The sequence below is a fragment of the Crocodylus porosus genome, unplaced genomic scaffold (assembly GCF_001723895.1).
Source record: "Crocodylus porosus isolate Cpor-Errol unplaced genomic scaffold, CroPor_comp1, whole genome shotgun sequence".
NCBI classification, from domain to species: Eukaryota; Metazoa; Chordata; order Crocodylia; family Crocodylidae; genus Crocodylus; species Crocodylus porosus.
Window position 1 is genome coordinate 44,536,150 of NW_017728951.1, and position 19,380 is coordinate 44,555,529.

Below are 19,380 nucleotides of genomic sequence, written 5' to 3' on the forward strand. Positions count from 1 at the left end.
GGTCATAGGTTGGGGACATAGAGGTCATAGTCTGCTTCTGGAAAAACTCACTCTTTTGCACCAGTTGATAAGATAAAGAAAGAGTCCCACACAGATGTGAAAAATTAAAACATAAAATACTTGAAGGTGATTGTTTAGCAACTCAGAATGGGTCAGAAAGAAACCACCCATTACTTTTCTTTAGCACAGGCTTGCACTTGCATTATGTTCCAGTTAGAGGTCAGGACTTTTGTAGTGATATACTGGTGGAATCGACTATGAGCTTTACTACCAGCAGAATGGACTGGAGGGCAGTAAATCTGTCTCTGCAGACTAAAAGAGGTGGACAAACTGTTATAAGCAATTTCTGTATTAGTAGGGAGTGTGTTGCAGTCCTTCTCTTGGTGGTTCTGTCTTGTGTATGACTTTATAGGCAAAAGAAATGTTGAGAGAATTGTGCCATCAAATCCTTTTAGACTGCTGCACTCTGCCTAGCTGTTATACTATAGATATAATTAATAATAATAGATCTTGAATGTGTAAAGCCTGTGATTTTTTTCCCCTTTGAGTAGGTGTAAGAGAGATTGACTGGATCTCCCTAATGATCTACACTACCATACCTGCAAGTGAAAAGAGTAGGAGTCACAGAAACCCTTCTTTCTCAGGAAATCACATTACCTCTTTTCCTTTTTGTTTCTTTTCATATCATTTGGTGATGTCTGTGGAGTTTTGATTGTGAGCTTTTTGAGGTAGAGATTCTCTGTCAGCATTTGTTTGTACATATTTACTTCTAATGCACTTTCAGACTGTCATTATGTTGCCTTTCATACCCCTTTCCTATACACCATTTTCTGCCCTGATTTCTCTGCTTCTTGCCCCTATGGTCTTTCTGTATCTTAGTGGTTGCTCAGAATTCATTTAAAGACACTGTAAGAAATAAGAGTCCAAGCAGTTGCAAGCAAGGCTATGAATGACAAAACAGAAGGGTTCACAAATTACTTTCTTTAGGGCCACCAATTAAAAAAAAAAAGAAAATTCCCTGAATACTGCTCCTTATTCTGTTTTCAATCTCATATTAAATTGTATATCAGCTGCACTATCCCAGGAATTGAACTGTTTGTCTTAACGGGGACTTAAAACAAACAACTATTCTGATCATATATGAAGTGCAGGGCTTTGAGGCCTTTCAAGTGAATTAGACAAAATAGTTAGGAGGCACAAGTATAGAAGACATTGAAAAAATAACGTTGATAAATTTTGACTGGAGTACGATGGCATAGAGAAGTTTGTATTTGAACTGCAAGCTACTGTCCAGGTTCACAGTCTTTATGGGCAGAGTTATATTTTACTAGATATTAATAAGTTATCTACTCTGTTAATATGGTCATCAATTGATTTTTCCCCTTTATCAGTCTAAGCTAGAATCCCTTTGTGTTGATACCTGATATTAGACATAGAAGAAAGGTAAGTCTCAGAATACATATCTGGACATGAATTGCGCAGCCAGTCTTCTGCTCCCAGTCAGTCTATCATAAACTTATGGAAATACTTAGACTGAATTAATTTGCAGTTTGGGCTTGTTTTTTGTCTCCAAAATCCTGCAAATGGATCTATATCTTGTTTTGTGCCCATCACCATATACAGAGCATACAGTCTATGTTAGAATCCCCAATTTTTCTGGGCAAAGCTTCTTAGGAGGTACTGCAGAATATTTATCATGGACTTGGAACTGATGGCTTGAAGTTTTGTAGCAGAGTAAATTTAGTACAAATAGTAGTAGTTCAAAACCATTACAAGGAAAAATGTGTAGCACTTCTATGATAAGAATTATGTGCATGCTGCTTTACAGGAATAAGAACACAGGCGTTTAGTTAAAATAAGTCATGCAATGGCATTTCTATACATGCGTTTTAATGCATAGCAGACTATTTTACTATGCATCCAAGCATCACAGAAAAAAACTGTGACATGATAGTCTTGGGTGACTTCCACAACCCTGACGTGTTGGGAAGACCATTCAGTCAGTTCCAGCAGGTAAACCAACTTCTTGGCAGTCATAGACGACCTGTGCTTGACACAGGCTGTGGAGGGACCGACTAGGGGTAAAACCACTCTGGGCTTGGTGCTGACCAAAGGGAAGGACATAGTAGGTGACCTGAAGGTTGGAGATAACAGTGATCATGACGCATCAGATTCACCATCCACCAGCAGAAGTCCTAGACTTCAGATGGGCAGACTTTGGAAACTCAAGAGTCTAGTTAGAAACAACCTTTGTAACCATTGACTGGATGATTTGCAAGTTCAAGAATGGTGGTGCTTGTTTAAGGAGGCAATTTTCACTGCTCAGAAATAGACCATCCCTACACAGTCAAAAAGTTCTGGGAAAAAATTTTCATTCTGGAAAAAATCCTAGAAAAAGTTGTCAAGGAGACCATCGACCACAAGGTCATAACTGGTGGGTTATTAACAAACAATCAGCATGGCTTTGTTGAGGGGAGGTCATGCCTAACAAATCTGGTGTCCTTCTATGACCAGGTAACTAACCAGCTGGTTATGGGACATGTGGTTGACATCACCTACCTAGACTTCAGCACAGCCTTTGATACTGTTTGCCATGAGATTCTCTCAATTAAGTTGGAGGGTACTGGCTTAGACCAGTATACAGTGCAGTGGGTTGGCAACTGGCTCAGAGGCCAATCCCAGCAAGTTGTAATCAATGGGATGGCTTCATCCTGGAGGGCCGTCTTGAGTGGTGTCCCCCAGGGATCAGTCCTTGGGCTTGTGCTCTTTAACATCTTTATCAATGACTTAGATTGGGGAGTGGAAAGCACAGTGATTAAGTTTGTGGATGACTCCAAGCTGTGCAGAAATGCGGGCACATCTGAGGACACAGTAAGGGTCCAGAATGACCTTGGCAGGCTGGCGCTATGGGCTCAATGCAATCAGATGTGGTTCAATAGGAACAAGTGCTGGGTCCTTCATCTGGGTGGGAAGAACCCTCATCATAACTATATGATAAGTGATGGTCTCCTGGCTGACACTGCATCTGAAAGGGACCTGGGGGTAACAACTGACCAGAGGATAATTATGAGCCATCAGTGCAATGAAGTCACCAGCTGGGCAAAAAGGAACTCTGGTGTGCAGCAGCTGATGCACTGCCCAGAAATCCAGAAAGGTGCTTCTCCCCCTCTGTTCAGCATTGGTGAAACCACAGCTGGAGTACTGTGTCCAATTCTGGGCACCGCACTTCAAGAAGGATGTGGATAAGCTGAAAAGGGTACAGAGAAAGGCCACCCATACATATGATTAGGGGCCTGGAGGATAGGCACTATAAGGACAGACTCCAGAAACTGAGTTTGTTCAGTCTGAGTAAGAGAAGACTGAAAGGTGACTTAATAGCTGCCTACAATTATGTCAGGGGTGAACACCAAGATCTAGGGGAGCAACTCTTCAGAAAGGCACTCCTTAGGAGGATGAGGTCCAATGGGCACAAGCTAGTTGAGGAAAAATTTAAGCTGGACATAAGGAAAAACCTATTTTCTGTAAGTGTATCTAGAATCTGGAACACATTCCCAGCAGTGGTAAAGTCGCCATCCATAGAGGTGTTCAAGAGGAGGCTGAACAAGCACCTCATTGAGCTTGTTTTGAGCCGAAATACCTCCTGCCCATGGCAGGAGACCGAATAATCTTACAGGTCCCTTGATGATCTTACAGGTCCCTTCCAATCCTCCTATTCTATGATTCTATGAAATTATGCTATTGTGCAGTAAAATGGTTTACTGTGCAGTAAGCATGACTAAAAAAGCATGCAAATGTGCTACTGCACATGAGCACAGCCTAATGTGCATTCATTTAGTACCTCACATTGAAGGTATTACATTTAATGCGCATTAGAAAAGGTGCATTTATGCACATGTAGCTAAGTCCCCTGTGCTTACCTTAGACTTACAGGCTATCAGGAGACAGAAGCATTCTTTTTATGCTTTGAAGGGTCAGGGCCTTAGCTGGTTTACTCGGCCTATTAACACCAACCCTCCTTAAATTCTTTGTACCCCTCTGTCATGGAACAAATTTTGGTATGGAATTTGTCTGCCTAGCACAGACTGAATGTTCTGCCATTAAAGGCACAGCAAAACTTGTATTTGTCAGCATATATTGATAAAAGGAATTATAATTTAATTACAATGTTGAGTAGTTGTAGCATAACACGCAGGTTTGAAAGGATGTGAGCTGTCTGTCAATCACGTTGATTATGAGAAGGTACTATATATTTAGTAACTGAAAGGAAGTTTTGTACTTCTGATGAATGCAGTGTTAGATACAGAGCAGAACCTGGTTTTCCATTCCTAGGGTTTTTGAGCCTCTGCATCAAGAGGACTTGCCAGAATACATAGGTTAGACAGAACTTTGGCAAACTTGTAGTACTAATGACATCACTTTAATTGGGGCAACCTTCTGCAGGGGTATGGGGATCGAAATATCTGCAGAAGCAGCTCAAAATGCCACTTATGGCTACATCCAGATGAGCAGGGATGCATGCGCTTGCAGTAGCACAAATAGTAGCCACATAAATTTGTGTCCCTACTTTTGTGCCACAGCACATGCCCTTGCTTGTGCTGTTTGTTGCACACCATGCCCAGCTCCTCTTGGCCCCTGGCCAGACTCCATGTGCTGCAGGGGGGGAGAGGTTGGCTGGTACACAGGGTGCCTCAGGGCAGAGCTAGCTAGCAGGCAGCCCCTGCACTGAGAAATCCTGCACCCCACCTATCTGGGGAACAGCACATGGAAACCATCTGATCCTGTCTTCGTGTTTGTCCCAGCACACACTATTTTCTCATGCTTTGCCTCGTCTTTTTCTGGAATGTTTTTTTGCTAACAGGAAATCCCAGTAACAATTTTTGTCCCTACCCTACAAATTATCAGCATCATGCTTGGTTTAATATACAACACATGTGGTTTGTGGTGCCACAAAAAGGTTTGTGGTGCTGCAAAACACACGTGCCTGCACATCTGGATGTGCCCTATGTAGCTAACTTTATCTATTTTGGGCACCTAGACACATGCTGGAGCTCTGCTCCAATGCATGCTAATTAGCACATGTCAAAGCAGACTCAATTAATTGCATTAGCACATCCCAGCAGCCTCCATGCCACATTTATTCAGCATCCCCACATTTCAAAATGGTGGCAGGGACACGTTAACTAAAGCTCATCAAATGAGCTTTAGTTAAAATGCCCCCCACTGCCATTTTGAAGCACAGGATGCTGAATACACATAATACTGCAGGCACTTTAGAGTGGCTCTCAAAGCACATATATAGACACTCATAAATGTTACTTGCATAACTAAAGTGAGGTTGGATTTTTGCTTGGTTTTCTTCTTCTATATAGATGCCAGGCACGGGTAGCTAATACTCCTCATGTGAAAGAAGAGATCTTGGCTTTTGATTTTTGTATTGTATAAATACAATGCAGGCTTTTTGAACATATGTGTCATGCATTCATATTTTGTGGGAAATGGATGCCACCATTTGGTGCTACCTGTGGTGTGTCAAGTTTGTTGATTACATGTAGTAGATACACATTCTCCCTGGCAAGATATTCCATTCCACAATCCCAAATATCCTGTAAGCCTTTTATATTAATTTCCAGTACAGAAAGGTCATTTTACATTTCCACGGTTCCTTAACAGATGGTGTTGAGATTTCCTCCCCTATGGACCGTTAACTGGTTCCTTGCTTGTCACTCACTCATACTTGACCAGTTCTAGCACAACGATTCTAAGTTATGGAGTTAGTCCTGATTCTATTTTTATTAGGGAAGGCAGAATTTAGCTGTGGGTTTTATTTTGACTTTTCTAAATGGATGCATTTTGCCTGTCTCATTTCTTTAGTAACATTTTTGTTTAAGGGAAACTATATATACTGAGCAGGTTCACTTGGACATCATGTTGCCCATGTATTAGTATTTTTGTCTGAGGCAAAAGATTTAAGAACAATGCTACTATAATTTTGTACTTGGTGGAAGTGATTCATTTTCTTTGGCACATTGCCAGCAATCACTGCATACATATTTTCCTACTTAGGTACTTTGATTCTTTTGTTTTCATGCTATTCCAGTCCTATGAACAGCATCCATTCATTGAGGAACCCATTTTGTCAAATTCATAATACCAGGCGATACCAATAAGCCCCATTCTTATGCATGAATTATGTTTATGTTTGTGTATCGCTAGAGGCTGCTACACTGAACTATCTTGTTTTCATCCCTACCATCATTTAAGATATTTCTGTCTATAGGCATGTATTCAATATTAAGTGAAACAGAAACTAATGAAGAAATCTGACACCTGGTCCTTAACACTAATGAATACAAATACACATTTGTGTTCAATGATTTTGGTAGACCTTTTACATTGGGTTGAATATTTTTCAATGCTGATTGGTGCCACTCTTTATGTTGATTTAAATTTTCTGTATTTCCTTCAAAATAAACAGGCTTGTTAAACACACACGTTAGACTGACAGGAAGTCCATGTAAGATTTACTACAACAATGACTAAATTGTATAATTTAAGTTCTAGGGCCATGATCACGCAGAAGCTCAAGTTTGTTCTTGTTGTGAAATGTATGGCTAGTTCCACTGACTATAAATGGACACAAACCTTTGCAAAGGGAAGGGTGAGTATTTGTGCTCCCAGGATCAGGATCCACAACAGCTTCATCCTAAATGAGATAAGGTAAGAGATGGCTATACTTGTTTTTTTGCTGCTCAGGGAAAGAGACTAGACAATCATAAATGTCTTTAGCACAAGTACAAGCCTCACATAAGGGGAGAGTATATGATATACTTTTGAACTTACTACTTCAGGCCATAATGCTGTCAAGGATTGGGAGAAAATAACAAGAATGGTACGCTTAATTATCTGTGGAGGGTTTTCACATTTTTCTTTCAAAGATCTGTTGTTAGAATGCATGCCCTGGCCAAGGAAGGCAACTGGCTTGAGCAGTTCTGCTAGAGCCTGTTGTGCTTCTCAGATCCGAGATGCTATGTTGGAGTACAAAGTCAAAGTACAATTATTATCTGTGATCCAGTATTACTTGGGGGATGAGTTCATCATGTTGCATAATGGTTTGTGAGATATTTGTTCCTATGCAAAGGAAAGAACGGATACATCCTTGAGTTAGAGCACAAATACATTTTAATTTGAGAAAAATACAAAATGAAACCATGTACAAGTTATGTACAAACCCTTTTTACAAGACAATATATTAGTTACTGGATATTACATAGGACAAAGTTTCTGAGCACAACCCTTTGTTCTCTATTGCCGATCCTGTCTAAAAATAGGAACGATGAAGCCATGCTCCTTATTCTTGTTTAACTTAATGTTCTTTTATACCATTGTATTTTTCCTGTGCCTTATTATGAGGAATGGCTAGGTAGAAAAATGCTTGCGCATATTTCATATGTGTATAGTGAATTGAAAGACAAGGCCAACTTTGGAAGCCACTAGAATGTGAAATTTGAAATCACACAATTTTTAAGGCTGTCATTTTTCATTTTGAAATCCGTGTGTCCCAAAGAATACGGTGAAGAGAGTGTGTCTGGTGGGAGCGAATTCTCAACTTGGGCTTAAACATGATTTTTGATGAAGCTGTCTACATTTTTTGAGACATGTGAAATCTTCCCATTTCCAGGTTAGAACTTGTTAAAATATATTATTTGTTTCAGAAAATGGTTTCTTCATTTTATTTCTATATGCTTGAGCACCTCCATCCTTAAACCCATGAAGACTATCCCTAAATTCCTGAATTAACCAGTGGGAGACTTTCTTTCAACCTCTTTGTTTTATAGATTAGGATTATAAATGGGGTAATTAGGATACTGTCCCTAGATAGGAACTAATTATTAGTAGTTTTTAATTTTTGTAGTAGTTTTGTAATAGAGCAGTTATGCTTTATTAACTCAGATACTTAAAGAAAGGTGAAATTTGTTGTTGTAGTCTACTATGGATTATACACGCATCATTTTCTGTTTAACATTGCCATATCAGTAGATGGTTGTGCAAGGTGTGAGATGTGTAATTTACTTCAAGTGAATGCATGTTAAATGTCAGTGAACCAGGACAAGAAGTGTAATGAATGGAAAAGACACTGAGGGTAGAGTTGGTAAAATGCAAAAAAAAGAATAACGATAAAGATTCAGCTGAGATGAACTGAGCCTCAAACTTGACCCAAAAGGTGTATACTTCTTTTACTTCCCTTTGAATCAAAGATTGAAATGAATTCTATGATTATTTGATGATTTCTCAAATTTCTATGAGAACATAGTTGCAATGAATTTTTCTTTGGTGCCTGCAAAGGTTCAGCTTATTTGCTTTTTTCAATTTTAGCATAGTATCTTTTCTTGTTTTGCAATGAGCCTTCCCCTCTACAGAACCTTGTAGATTATAGGTCCAGTGTACATCTCAAACTTAAGTAGTATCAAATACTTAGGGTCAGCTCTTCACAAAAGTGGTGCATTTTGCACATAGGAAATGCACCTGTTTTATGATCGTGCTTATGACTGCACTGCCAATGTTTTCAAGAAGTTGAGGAATTAACTGAAATGAAAGCATGCTTCTATAACTCCACAGCTCCATGAGAAACAATGGTAGAATAAAATCTAACCCTTGAATTTGATCTTCACATGGGCCAGATGTGGCAGATGATATGATGCACATGCTGACCTGCATGTGCACAAGGACTCTGGGACTCATTTCAGACTTAAACAACAGTTCCATGTGTATTATTAAGTGCTTTGTACAGGGGCTTGAGGTATGAGGCTTTTCATGATTTAGGTCACTTTTGGGACCACCTTCTAAAGAAGCACCAGAACTTTGTGGATTGGTAGAGTGCTAGGAAGTCAGTGAACAGTGTAGTAGAAGGCACATGCTCCCTTGGATTTTCCCTGTTGGAGTCCCATAGACCTGGATCACATTTCTCTCACCCAACCTTTGGTAGGTATGTAGGCCCTGCAATAAAGTTCTTCTCCAGAGCAGTCACACTTTCTCTCCCTGTGGGTGTATGGTTTCTTTTGTTTTGGTTTTTAATACAAAGCCATCTTAATAGGAAAGAAATGAGGGGATACAAATTCCTCAGAAAGGCTATTCAGGTACACAATGAAACTTGTTGCCTTCCCAGAGCCACTGTAAAGAAGTTCCTTGGAGAAGAGCTTAAGTATGTGTCCCTGTCTATCGCATCATTTAGACCATGCTGGATATCTGTCACATGGTAGTGGATGCAGTAGCTGTGAATCAGATAGTGAGCGAAGAGGCAGTAGAAACACAAGTAATTATCCATGTGTAAGTTATTGCTTTTACACATGATCATTTCTGTCTTCAGTTGCTTTAATTTTTTTAAGAGTTGTTCTGCATATAAGTATCTCAATGGTGTCTATCAATGTCTGATTTCTTGTGCATGTGTAGGTAAAGGCTTTGAAGAGTCAGATTCTTTCCTTATATTAGTGTATTATTGTGTATGAAGCCACCTTCATTTTAAAAGATCTCTGCGCTTCCTTCCTCTTTGATATGATCTTTGAAGCACAGAGGAAGTCCATTCCCATGCACAGGAAAAGTAGGAAAAGGGCTGGGAAGCCTGCTTGGCTAAACAGGAAAATCATGGTTCTCTTAAGAAAGAGGCATACAAACAATGGGAGCTTGGTACAGGCACCAAGGAGGACTATATAACAACAGCCCTCGCTTCTAGGGATCAGATTAGAAAGGCTAAGGTGGCGACTGAACTTAAATTAGCAACAGGAATCAAGGACAACAAGAAGTCCTTCTTTAGATACGCAGGGAACAGGAGGAAAACAAATAGGAACATGGGGCCATTGCTTAACAACTCAGGACATCTTGATACTGACACTCAGGAGAAAACTGAACTCCTGAATGACTACTTTGCTTTGGTATTTCACTGGGTCAAGGGGAAAATCATGCCAGATAGAGCAGGGTACAGAATGAGCAGGGTAGGAATGACTGCTGTCTCACTACTGCTGTAGAACTGGTATGTGATCAATTAAAGAATCAGACATATATAACTTGGCAGAAAAATGATTAATTAAACCTGGAAAAATGAATTTAAGGAGTCTGTGTGATAGGCTTGCAGAAGGTAGGATTCTGACTGACAGCCAGCATGGTTTCATCGTGGGCAGGTCTTGTCTTACCAACATCATCCCCTTTTATAATCAGGTAACTCGCCACCTGGGGAAGAGAGAGGTTGATATTGTATACCTTGACTTCCAAAAAGCCTTTGATTTGGTATCCCATGATGTTTTCACAAAAAAATTCGAGGATTGTGGGCTCAATTGTGAGACAGTTAAGGGGGTACGAAGCTGGCTGCAGGGTAGGACCCAGAGCGTTCTAATGAATGGAGCTGTGTCATCCTGGCGAGAAGTGGCCAGTGTGGTCCCTCAGGGGTTGATGTTTGGTCCAGTGCTTTTCAACATCTTAATGATTTGGATGTAGGGGTGAAGAGTACACTGGCCAAGTTCGTGGACAACACCAAGTTATGGAGAGGTGTCGTCATGCTTGAAGATAGACTACAGATACAGGTGGATCTAGACAGACTACCAAGTTGGGTGAGTCGGAACCAGATGAAGTTCAACATCAAGAAATGTAAAGTGCTCCACCCGGGGATGAACAGTCCCATACACACCTACAGGCTTGGTTGGCAGCACCAAACTGACCAGCACCACAAATGAAAGGGACCTAGAGGTATAATTGACCACAGTATGAATATGAGCTGGCGGTGTGATGTTGTAACCAGCAGGGCAAATAATACTTTGGCATTCATCAATCGATGCATTTCCAGCAAAATGAAGAATGTTATTCTTCCGTCCTACTCAGCAACTGGTGAGATCCCAGATGGAATATTGTGTCTAGTTCTGGGCGCTGCACTTTAACAAGGATGTGGTAAAGCTTGAGAGAATCCAGAGAAGGGACACCCATATGATCAGAGACTTGCAAGGCAAGGCATATGAGGAAAGGCTGAAGGACCTGGGACTCTTCAGCCTGAAGAAGAGAAGGCTGAGAGGGGACTTGGTAGCAGCTTCCACTACATCAGGGGAGTACATCAAGGGCTCAGTGAACAACTGTTCATCAGGGCACCCTTGGGGAAAACTAGGAGTAATGGCCACAAACTCCTGGAAGACCATTTCAGGCTCAACATTAGGAAAAACTTCACAGTTAGGGTGTCCAGACTGGAATAAGCTCCCTCCAGAGGTAGTGCAATTGACAACCCTGGAAATCTTCAAGAGGAGACTGGATGGTCACCTTGCTGGGGTCACTTGGAGTCTTTCCTGCATGGTGCAGGGGGCTGAATCTGATGATCTTCCAAGGTCCCTTCCAGCCTTACAATCTATGAATCTATGATGCATGTAACTCAGGTGTAGATTCAAAGGAAGCATGTTATTCTTCATACACAGCTTGCCTCATGTTATTTCTACCTATTTTGTTGAGGTCCATCTGTCCTCATTGCATCTCTGAAGCCTGAGTCTTTCAGCTTCTTCAGGTTAAATGTGCAAACCTTGGCACAAGGCACCTTTACTCTTCCTTTGGGATAGCACCATCTTCACTTCTATCTGCTGTTACACCAGTGCATGGGCTATAAAAAGGCATAAGCTGCTCCATGAAACCTATGAGAGTTTTTAGATTTGCTGTATATAATCCTCCTTCTTTACCTCCTTGCCGTTTTCTTCCTTACCATCTTATAGAGAGCAAATGTGGAAATCCTTCTATGTGGGGTGCAGAGACAGATGAAAGGCCACTGTCATGTTGTCCTAGTGCCAAGGGTCTTTTTTCCTAGCTCTGTCTCTGAATTAGTATGTGTTATCTCTGGCAATTGTTTGTGCCTTTAGCTGTATCCACTAGGTTTCCATTTGGGATAACAGAAGTTGACTGTAAGGTCTTTTAGCCTGAGGAACTCTCTTGGCATTGTCTTATATCCTAACGTAGGTTTATTGGTGCATCTCTCTGTATACAGAGCTGCAGACTATGACTTATGATATGACCTAGAGCAGCAAGGCTGCATCCTGTCACAGATGAAGAAGAGATGTCATAGACCAAATCCTGCCCTAATTACTTTGTTTTCTCCATGCAGCTTAGGAACTTGGAAAGACAAAGCCAGGATGGTTCTAGGTAACTGAAATGACAGATGCATATGCATTCTGGTCTTTGTCTCTGGGTATTGCTTTTAAATGAAAAGGGCTACTTCAGTGTGCAGATGACTCTTTGGTTCCAGATGCCGGGGGAACTCATGCAACTGTCTCAGATTTAATTCCTAAAAGCAGCATATTGCAGACTGTCTGTGTGCTGCCTTTTGCCCAGCCTCAGAGCTCTGATTGATAGCCATGGGAATCTTGTATGCTTGCAGGTGAATGATCACATGGCTTTGTCTTAAATAATTTGAGTTTGGAGAGTAAGTGCTGCAAGTTGGAAGGCCTTTGTCTGGCATTCAGGAGAAATCCTTTTTGCATTTCTTGTGGTATAGATGTAGAATTGTATTTAGTGCTTAACTGTGGAGTAAGGGTATGTGTTTGTATTTTTGCTTGGGTCAAAAGGAAGGCAGCTGGAATTCCAGAAAGCACATCATCTTTTCAGTGCAAAAATTCTGGTCTGTTGTTTTGGCAAGGATGCACGAATTTTGGACGGTGTGACAATTTCAGTTGTGGGGTGGGAGATAGGGAACATATAGGAAGTGTTATAAAGTCTGACTAGATTGGAAGAAAAAATTAAGTTTCTAGACATGCATTTTAATTCAGTAAAAATGTTCTATATCCTTGCTTATACAGTGCATTTCATATGCTGCTTGTAATCAGTCTCGGTTGTGCAAAGAGCTTTTCATCACCTGGGTCAGTTTTCTGGGTAGTTGGACTCTGTCTCTGGTTAAAAGTGACTAATTAAAGTTTGAAGGTTTTCTGTCCAGCATGTAACATAACCACAGTTGATTCTGCTGAACAGAATTTGAGCTAGTCTGATTTAATTGATTGTATAAAGGGTATGAAATCAACCTTAGGTTCTTTGATATGTCTAGGTACAAACAGATGAAATGCAAACTTGATCCACTAAATGCAAGGGAGGAGTAAGATGTTATGGTCACTCAGTCATTCTTTGATTAGTATAAATGGATATTGCAGCAATCAAAAAGCACAATCAATCTCGTTTATCTGAAGTCCTAAGCTAAGTTACTGTGGGCATTGTGGTGTCAAGAGTATTACAGTTAAAGGATAACGTAGTTCAATATGCCAGAGCAGTGTAGGTGGTAGTTTTATTTTTTTTATTTATGTGATAAGTGTTTTTCTGAAAGAAAGGATGCTTAGAAATATCATGATTTAAGTATTTTAAGACTGAAGGCTTTGAGAAGGATTTTCTGTTACTTGTCTATAAAACAGAGGCCTGTAAAGTTCAAATGTGTCTGCCTATCTTGAACACAAATTTAGATGATGATGATTCTGGTATTGAGAACAGCATTGTGCTTGGGTAATAAGATTGTGGCAGTTCACAAATGAAAAAAGAGTGTCAGCTGGCAACATAAGATGGAAAGCGATCTGTGGTGAGATTGGAATGGAAATGAGAATTTGCTGTTAGCTGAAATGGTTCTCAGCCAATCCAGCAGTTTCTTCTTTGCAGTTGGCTACTATGAAACAAGATTAATAAAAGTGCTTAAGTAAATGTGTTTCTTTGTAGAAGTAATTCTAAATAGTTTTTAAGCAAGCCAATTGTACATATAGCATAGGAGAGTTTATTTTCCTTTGTAACTAATTCTACGAAGTGTGTATAGAAAAATTAGTGTCAGTCCATAAATGCACTTGAAAACAAAGCCTATTAAGTGGCAGCAGGGTTATAGTTGTACTGCAGCCAGCAGACAGACATAGAAGCCAAGATAGTTTAGGTAAAATGTTGAAGTATGGCATTATAGATGTTTGTTCTAGCATAAGTTCATAGGTGTGGTACCTGCCCTATTGGATGATACTGCTTATCTAATGACAGTATCTGGTCTTGTTTAATGATTTTTGACTTTGCCCAATATTGAAAGCAACAATGATCTTGTAAAATGGGTTCCTATTTTCTTTGACACAGTGTCCTTTTTTTTCTCCTCACCTACTTGCTAATTTTTTAAGTTATTCAGATGAGATTTAGTTAGTAAATTGGCAAGAACACTTGTATGTCTGTAGCAGTGACCATCATTTTATTTGATGTCTGTAAATTTTCTCAGCCACTATGTAACTGGTAGGTGCAAACAGGTCTGTATGGGTCTTTCTCAGAGTTTGCTATTGAATAAGTACCTTATGAGTTTTTACTGTTTTATATGTGGAACTGAGGCAACCTAGAACAAAAGCATAAGGTACTTCTGAAGAGAGACATCACTTTATGACAGCAAGTACCAAGCAACCACATGTGAGGACACGGCTGATCCTGAGCAGCCAAGTTTGTGTCCAGACTTGAACTCACCCAAAGGGCCATGGGTTCTTTTGGTGGTGAAGATGAGAGGGCATTGCCAGAGGTCAGATAGATTTAAACTTTGCACTCTTGCCCTGGTTTTATTGTGTTTAATTCATGTCTTAGTTAAATACCTTGGGTTTACAATGGAGGGGACTAACGTGTCACTGATGCCTAAAAAAAGAATACACTTGTTTAATTAAACACCTGGCTATGGGGTAGATGTTTTCAAGGTTGTATTCTTACATGGACTCAGGTTTTCTAGTAAGATGTGACTTTGGAAGTACAACAGTATTTCACATTTTAAATGAACTTCACTTTGAACAGCTAACTCATATGCTGTGTGTTATACTAATGCTTTGTAAGTAAATCTGACAGAATATTTCTGGTGTCCAGGCTAACGTTTTGGTCCTGAAAGGGATTGGCACACTGGAGTATGTGTTGGTTAAGCTTTACTAAATTTGGTAAGGAAATGCTCACAAAGTGGGAGAAACTGTTTAAATTTATAAAAATATGACTTTGTCCTTTGAAAATAGATAAGTTGTAATTTATTAAGAGCTGGTGCTGATGCAGAACAAAATACACTTTTTCTAGTTAAGAAACATGTTGGTGTTTTCCCTTCCTTTGGGATTTATTAAAATACATGTAGGACTTTGTTTAGTATCTCATTTCTCTCTTTTAGTAGCATTGTTTAATAATTGTGACCATCATTCTCCTAAGAGACAAACAGAGAAAGAGCAGCTTTGTTGTGAAGATTAGGAGTCTGGCCACATAATTGGTGTGTTAAGGGTAAGTACCTTACCATGGAAAAAAAGAAAAATATATTTTTTGTCTAATAAATAAAAATAATTTTAAACGCTAGAGGCTATACATGACTATTTTTGATTATGTTCATTTATAAATGACAGAGTTTCCAAAATACATGGAAGCCATAATCAAGGCAGACAAACAGATGTCTACTTTATTTTGCCATAGCGGTTGCCCTTTGCAACTTTTCCACTGGCGATTCGGCATGTGAGAGGCATAAATGTCACGTCACCATTTGTGAAGCTGGCTGGGCCTGTGGTGGATTTTTTTTTCCTGAAAAGTCCATTCTTTGGGGAGTCAACATTCATCTTCAACTTCTCTGATGGGTGGTATCAAGCTGCTTGTAGATTTGTACTGATTGATCTGATTGGCCATGTGAGTGCTCATGGGCTTGATTTGAATGTTTCTGGGGTAGGCGTTGTCCGGCTCATCTGTAAACCATTTCTTTTCGGCTAAAGGGCAAATGGGTGGAAACAGAACAAGGAGGGAAAGGAAATTTGATTAGCGTGGCAGCCAAAAGGAAAGAACTAGTCAGGAGAGCATATAATTGAAGGTAGTTGCTAGAGAGTAACCAAGCAAGCACTAGCAGCATGGCACAGCAGATTTGTGGGGCCAAAAGCATTTGTCCTATGAGGAGATGGAAATGTTTACAGCTGTAACAAGAATGAGTTTTAAGAAACCAAAAGTTTAGCAGCTCACTTTTCAAACAAGTGAGATGGCTGGACATGCTTGTGTAAAGCACTTTGAAATGCATGTTAATAATGTGACAGGTATGAATTTAGAAGCTGGACAGGGCATGAACTAAATGATAGAAGTGGTGGGTTCCTGGTGGTGAGCAAAATGTGCAAATTTCTTTGAACTGTACAAACCTCAGGCGTGTGTACAGCCAGGCCAGAATTAATTCAAGCCTTAGCTATGAAAGGGGAGAACCTTCTTCTGTTTGGTGCTAGACTAGACCAACGTTAAATGGAGGTGGGGAAAGGAGGTCACACATTAAGGTTATCTCATGAGATTTGTCATTCTGGCTGCCAGAACAGTGTTGAACTTACTCCATGCACATGCAGGTATTTCAGAGGCCTGACTGTAAAGAGGGAATATACTGAGGTTTCAGATCTGCAGTGCCATTTGCAAGGTATTTCTCCAAATGCACAGAGTATGCCTATCTCGGTGGGTGCGCTGTGAGCTTTCTGAGGCCATGCACATGAAACAAGGGTAGGAAATCAGCAGAAATAGAAGAAATGGAGGGAAACAGTGTAAATGGTGACCTGCTATACAATATGGTTAACCCGTTAAAAGGGTTAGTGCTGTTATCAGAGCTGTTCCTGTGGGCGGGCGGGGGTGTGTGAATCAGGGTGACCACTCCAGGCCTCATGCAGGATGGAGTGTCCATGGCTCTTTCTGCAGGGCCCGCCTAGTTCTGGTGACTCTGCGCCTCTGCTGCCACCAGCTTCACGTCCGGCCACTCACCACCTCCCTCTGCCGCTGCCTCTGTCTCCGGCTTCTTCGCGTCCAGGCCCCACACAGGCTGATTTGCTCTGGGCCCCGTACCCTGCTAGGGTCATCTCTAGCTGTTATAGTGATTTTTTTTCAAGTATCTCTAACATGGAACAACAGGGTGTTCCGTTCTTTGCAGGAGCATGAATGGCTTGGGATTGGTTAATAGCATGGCAAGTGAAGTGAGGAAGGACACGGAAAGGATAGGGTGGGATACAAGGAAGCTATAGCTTATATGTATTTGTTGGCTGTTGGCTTGTCTAACTCTCTGTGCGGCTATATATCAAAGACTTAAGGACTAGTTGTAAGGGAACTTGCTGAGGGGCCTTGAGAACAGCATGCTATTTGGTCACTTAGCAGTTAAACTGTTGCTGTAGATGTACTCTGTGATTCTTAATAGCCCAATCTCATGGGCTTTCCTATGTGGAAGTTCAAAGAAATTATTTTTCTAACGTGGAGGGAGCTGAAACACTCTCCTAATTTCAAGATACTTTTCAAATGATGCATGTATGGTTTTCTCTATGAAGCATGCATTGGCCAAACTACATTTATGCACACTGTTAATAGGGCACTGGCTGGGGCTTCATACAGGGTGTGGTGTTTCACAATCAAGCATGGGGACTGTAGGACAGTGGTTAAAGAGGACAAGAATGATCTTCTCAGGGGAAGCAGTTGGAGGAAATTAGCACAGTAGCCATATGTTTGCATGCCTCAAAAGTAACAAAGGTTTGATGAATGCTGTAAAATGTTTCTGCCAAAGCTGGGTGGCCTGAAGTAGCTATGCTGTGCTCTAGTCTAGGAGAGGGCTTCTGCTGGCTTTGCTAGTGTCTGGAGGTAGTCTACCTTTGCTGGCAGAGAAACACTTTCTGCTGGTTCACAAAGCATTGTTGAGGGGCTGGGGGGTCTTCTGCTAATGTAGGCATTGTGGCAATAGCTGTTAATGTTAAGAAGTCTTCCTTCTGTGTAGACATCCAACTTGCCGGGCTGTTTCAGGACTGAGCTTTGGCAAGGACTAATGTGTTTTGTGGATATGGCTAGCAGGTTTTTACTGCAGACACTCCAAATCCAAATCCATGTATAGACAGAATAGTATTTAAGCAGCTAAGTGGCACTGAGCTATTCACACAGATTTCAGATCCTGCTCCCCCAGGGAGGCATGTAGGAAGAGAAGCAGGAGGACGAGGGCCCTCCTACCTTTCATCCCAATAGCCTAGGGTTAGGGCACTTTCCTAGGGAGTAGGAGACCAGGATTCTATGTCCCCTCATACAGAAAGGTGTTGACTCTCCATATCACTTTGCAACAAAGTGCCCTGAGCACCAGGGCCTGGGCTAGGCCAGCAATTCTCAACCCAGGTGCCACAAGGTCTCTCTAAGGGTGATGTAGTACTTGATCCCTGTGCGAAGAGGTAAGTGCTTTCCTCTTTTCCATGCAGCACTCAGCACTCCTTCCAGGGACCCCAGAAGCACCTGCAGCTTCCCCCCCTCCATCAGGCATTTCTTCCCTTGCTGCTTTCTCCTGTCCCATCCCCTCCCTGCCCTGGCAGTCCTTGTGCTAGCTGCCCCCATGCTCCCAGCAGCATGCGTTGCTGTTGGCAGATGGGCAGCAGTTGGGTTGGAGCCATATTTTTGCATCCTGGATCATCCCCTCCACTCTTTTACACTACTTGGGTTGGTTGAAGGGGCCTCAGGGGGCAGCTGGCTCTGGTCACCAGTGGGTACAACCTTGCAGAAGCAGCCTCAGAGGTGGGGGCTGCCTTTGTCCCCTCAGGTACAGACTGGGGGCAAACAGTGGAAAGAATAGAGCACAGCAAGATTAGGTTCTGCCCCCACCATCCTTACTAGCACCAGCTAGCTTAGTAGTTCTCAACAATTTTAGCCTCAAGGCCCCCTCATATCTTTTCTGAATTTAGATCCTAGCACAGTGATTCTAAATTGGGGGTTTGCAGAAATCAAAAAAAGTATGGAGAGGTGCCTTGAGGCAAAGGTGTTTGAGAACTCCTTGCACCTTTCTTGTTGAAACTGGCCCATGGGACAGCCAGGAGGGGTGTATAGGCTTGCATAATAGGGGGAGGGTAGCTTAGTGGGATGGGTATTGCTTCTTCTGAAAGCAAGGCCTTAATTTTAATTTTTTTTCCTGTTACATTGAGGGGCAGTTCTTGTATTGTGGGTTCTTATTAGGGTGAACTTATTAGGGTAAACTTCCTGATTGTAAAGTTGTCTGAATGTGAACTGTATACCACCTTGCCCCTCTCGACTTTTTCTACAGAAGTTACCTTTAATTGGATTATAGGGTTCTTTCTGCATGTTAAAGCTAACTGATTAAGTAAGTGCTTTAGATCATTTTTTGACAGTATAATAAAGTTAAAATCTGTTCAGAAATAATCTACAGCCTGCCAGACTCCTACGGCTTCCTTCTACAATCATTAATCTTTTTTCTTGGGGTTTTTTGAAGCTTTAATTTTGAAGCTCTATAGTTCTCCTACATTTCCTGGAACATCTGAATGGAGTTTATTGAAGAAGCGGTGTCTGAGGCTGGGGCAGGTTTTGTGAAAGTTTAGGCAAATAATCTGGAAATATGCAAGCTTCCTATTAATTTCAGGCCCATTTGAAGAAGACCTGGGT

General features: G+C 41.2%; 1 protein-coding gene across 1 annotated transcript in view; it reads right to left on the reverse strand.

Annotated features, from left to right (window-relative positions):
• Nucleotides 1-11,461: 11,461 nt before the first annotated feature.
• The window catches only part of KCNMA1 (potassium calcium-activated channel subfamily M alpha 1), a 997,979-nt gene continuing 990,060 nt past the window's right edge, over nucleotides 11,462-19,380 (reverse strand). The window contains exon 29 of the mRNA XM_019555536.1: nucleotides 11,462-15,716. Within this exon, the coding sequence (XP_019411081.1) occupies nucleotides 15,562-15,716 (155 nt within the window). The 3' untranslated portion in view covers nucleotides 11,462-15,561. The remainder of the gene's footprint in view (nucleotides 15,717-19,380) is intronic.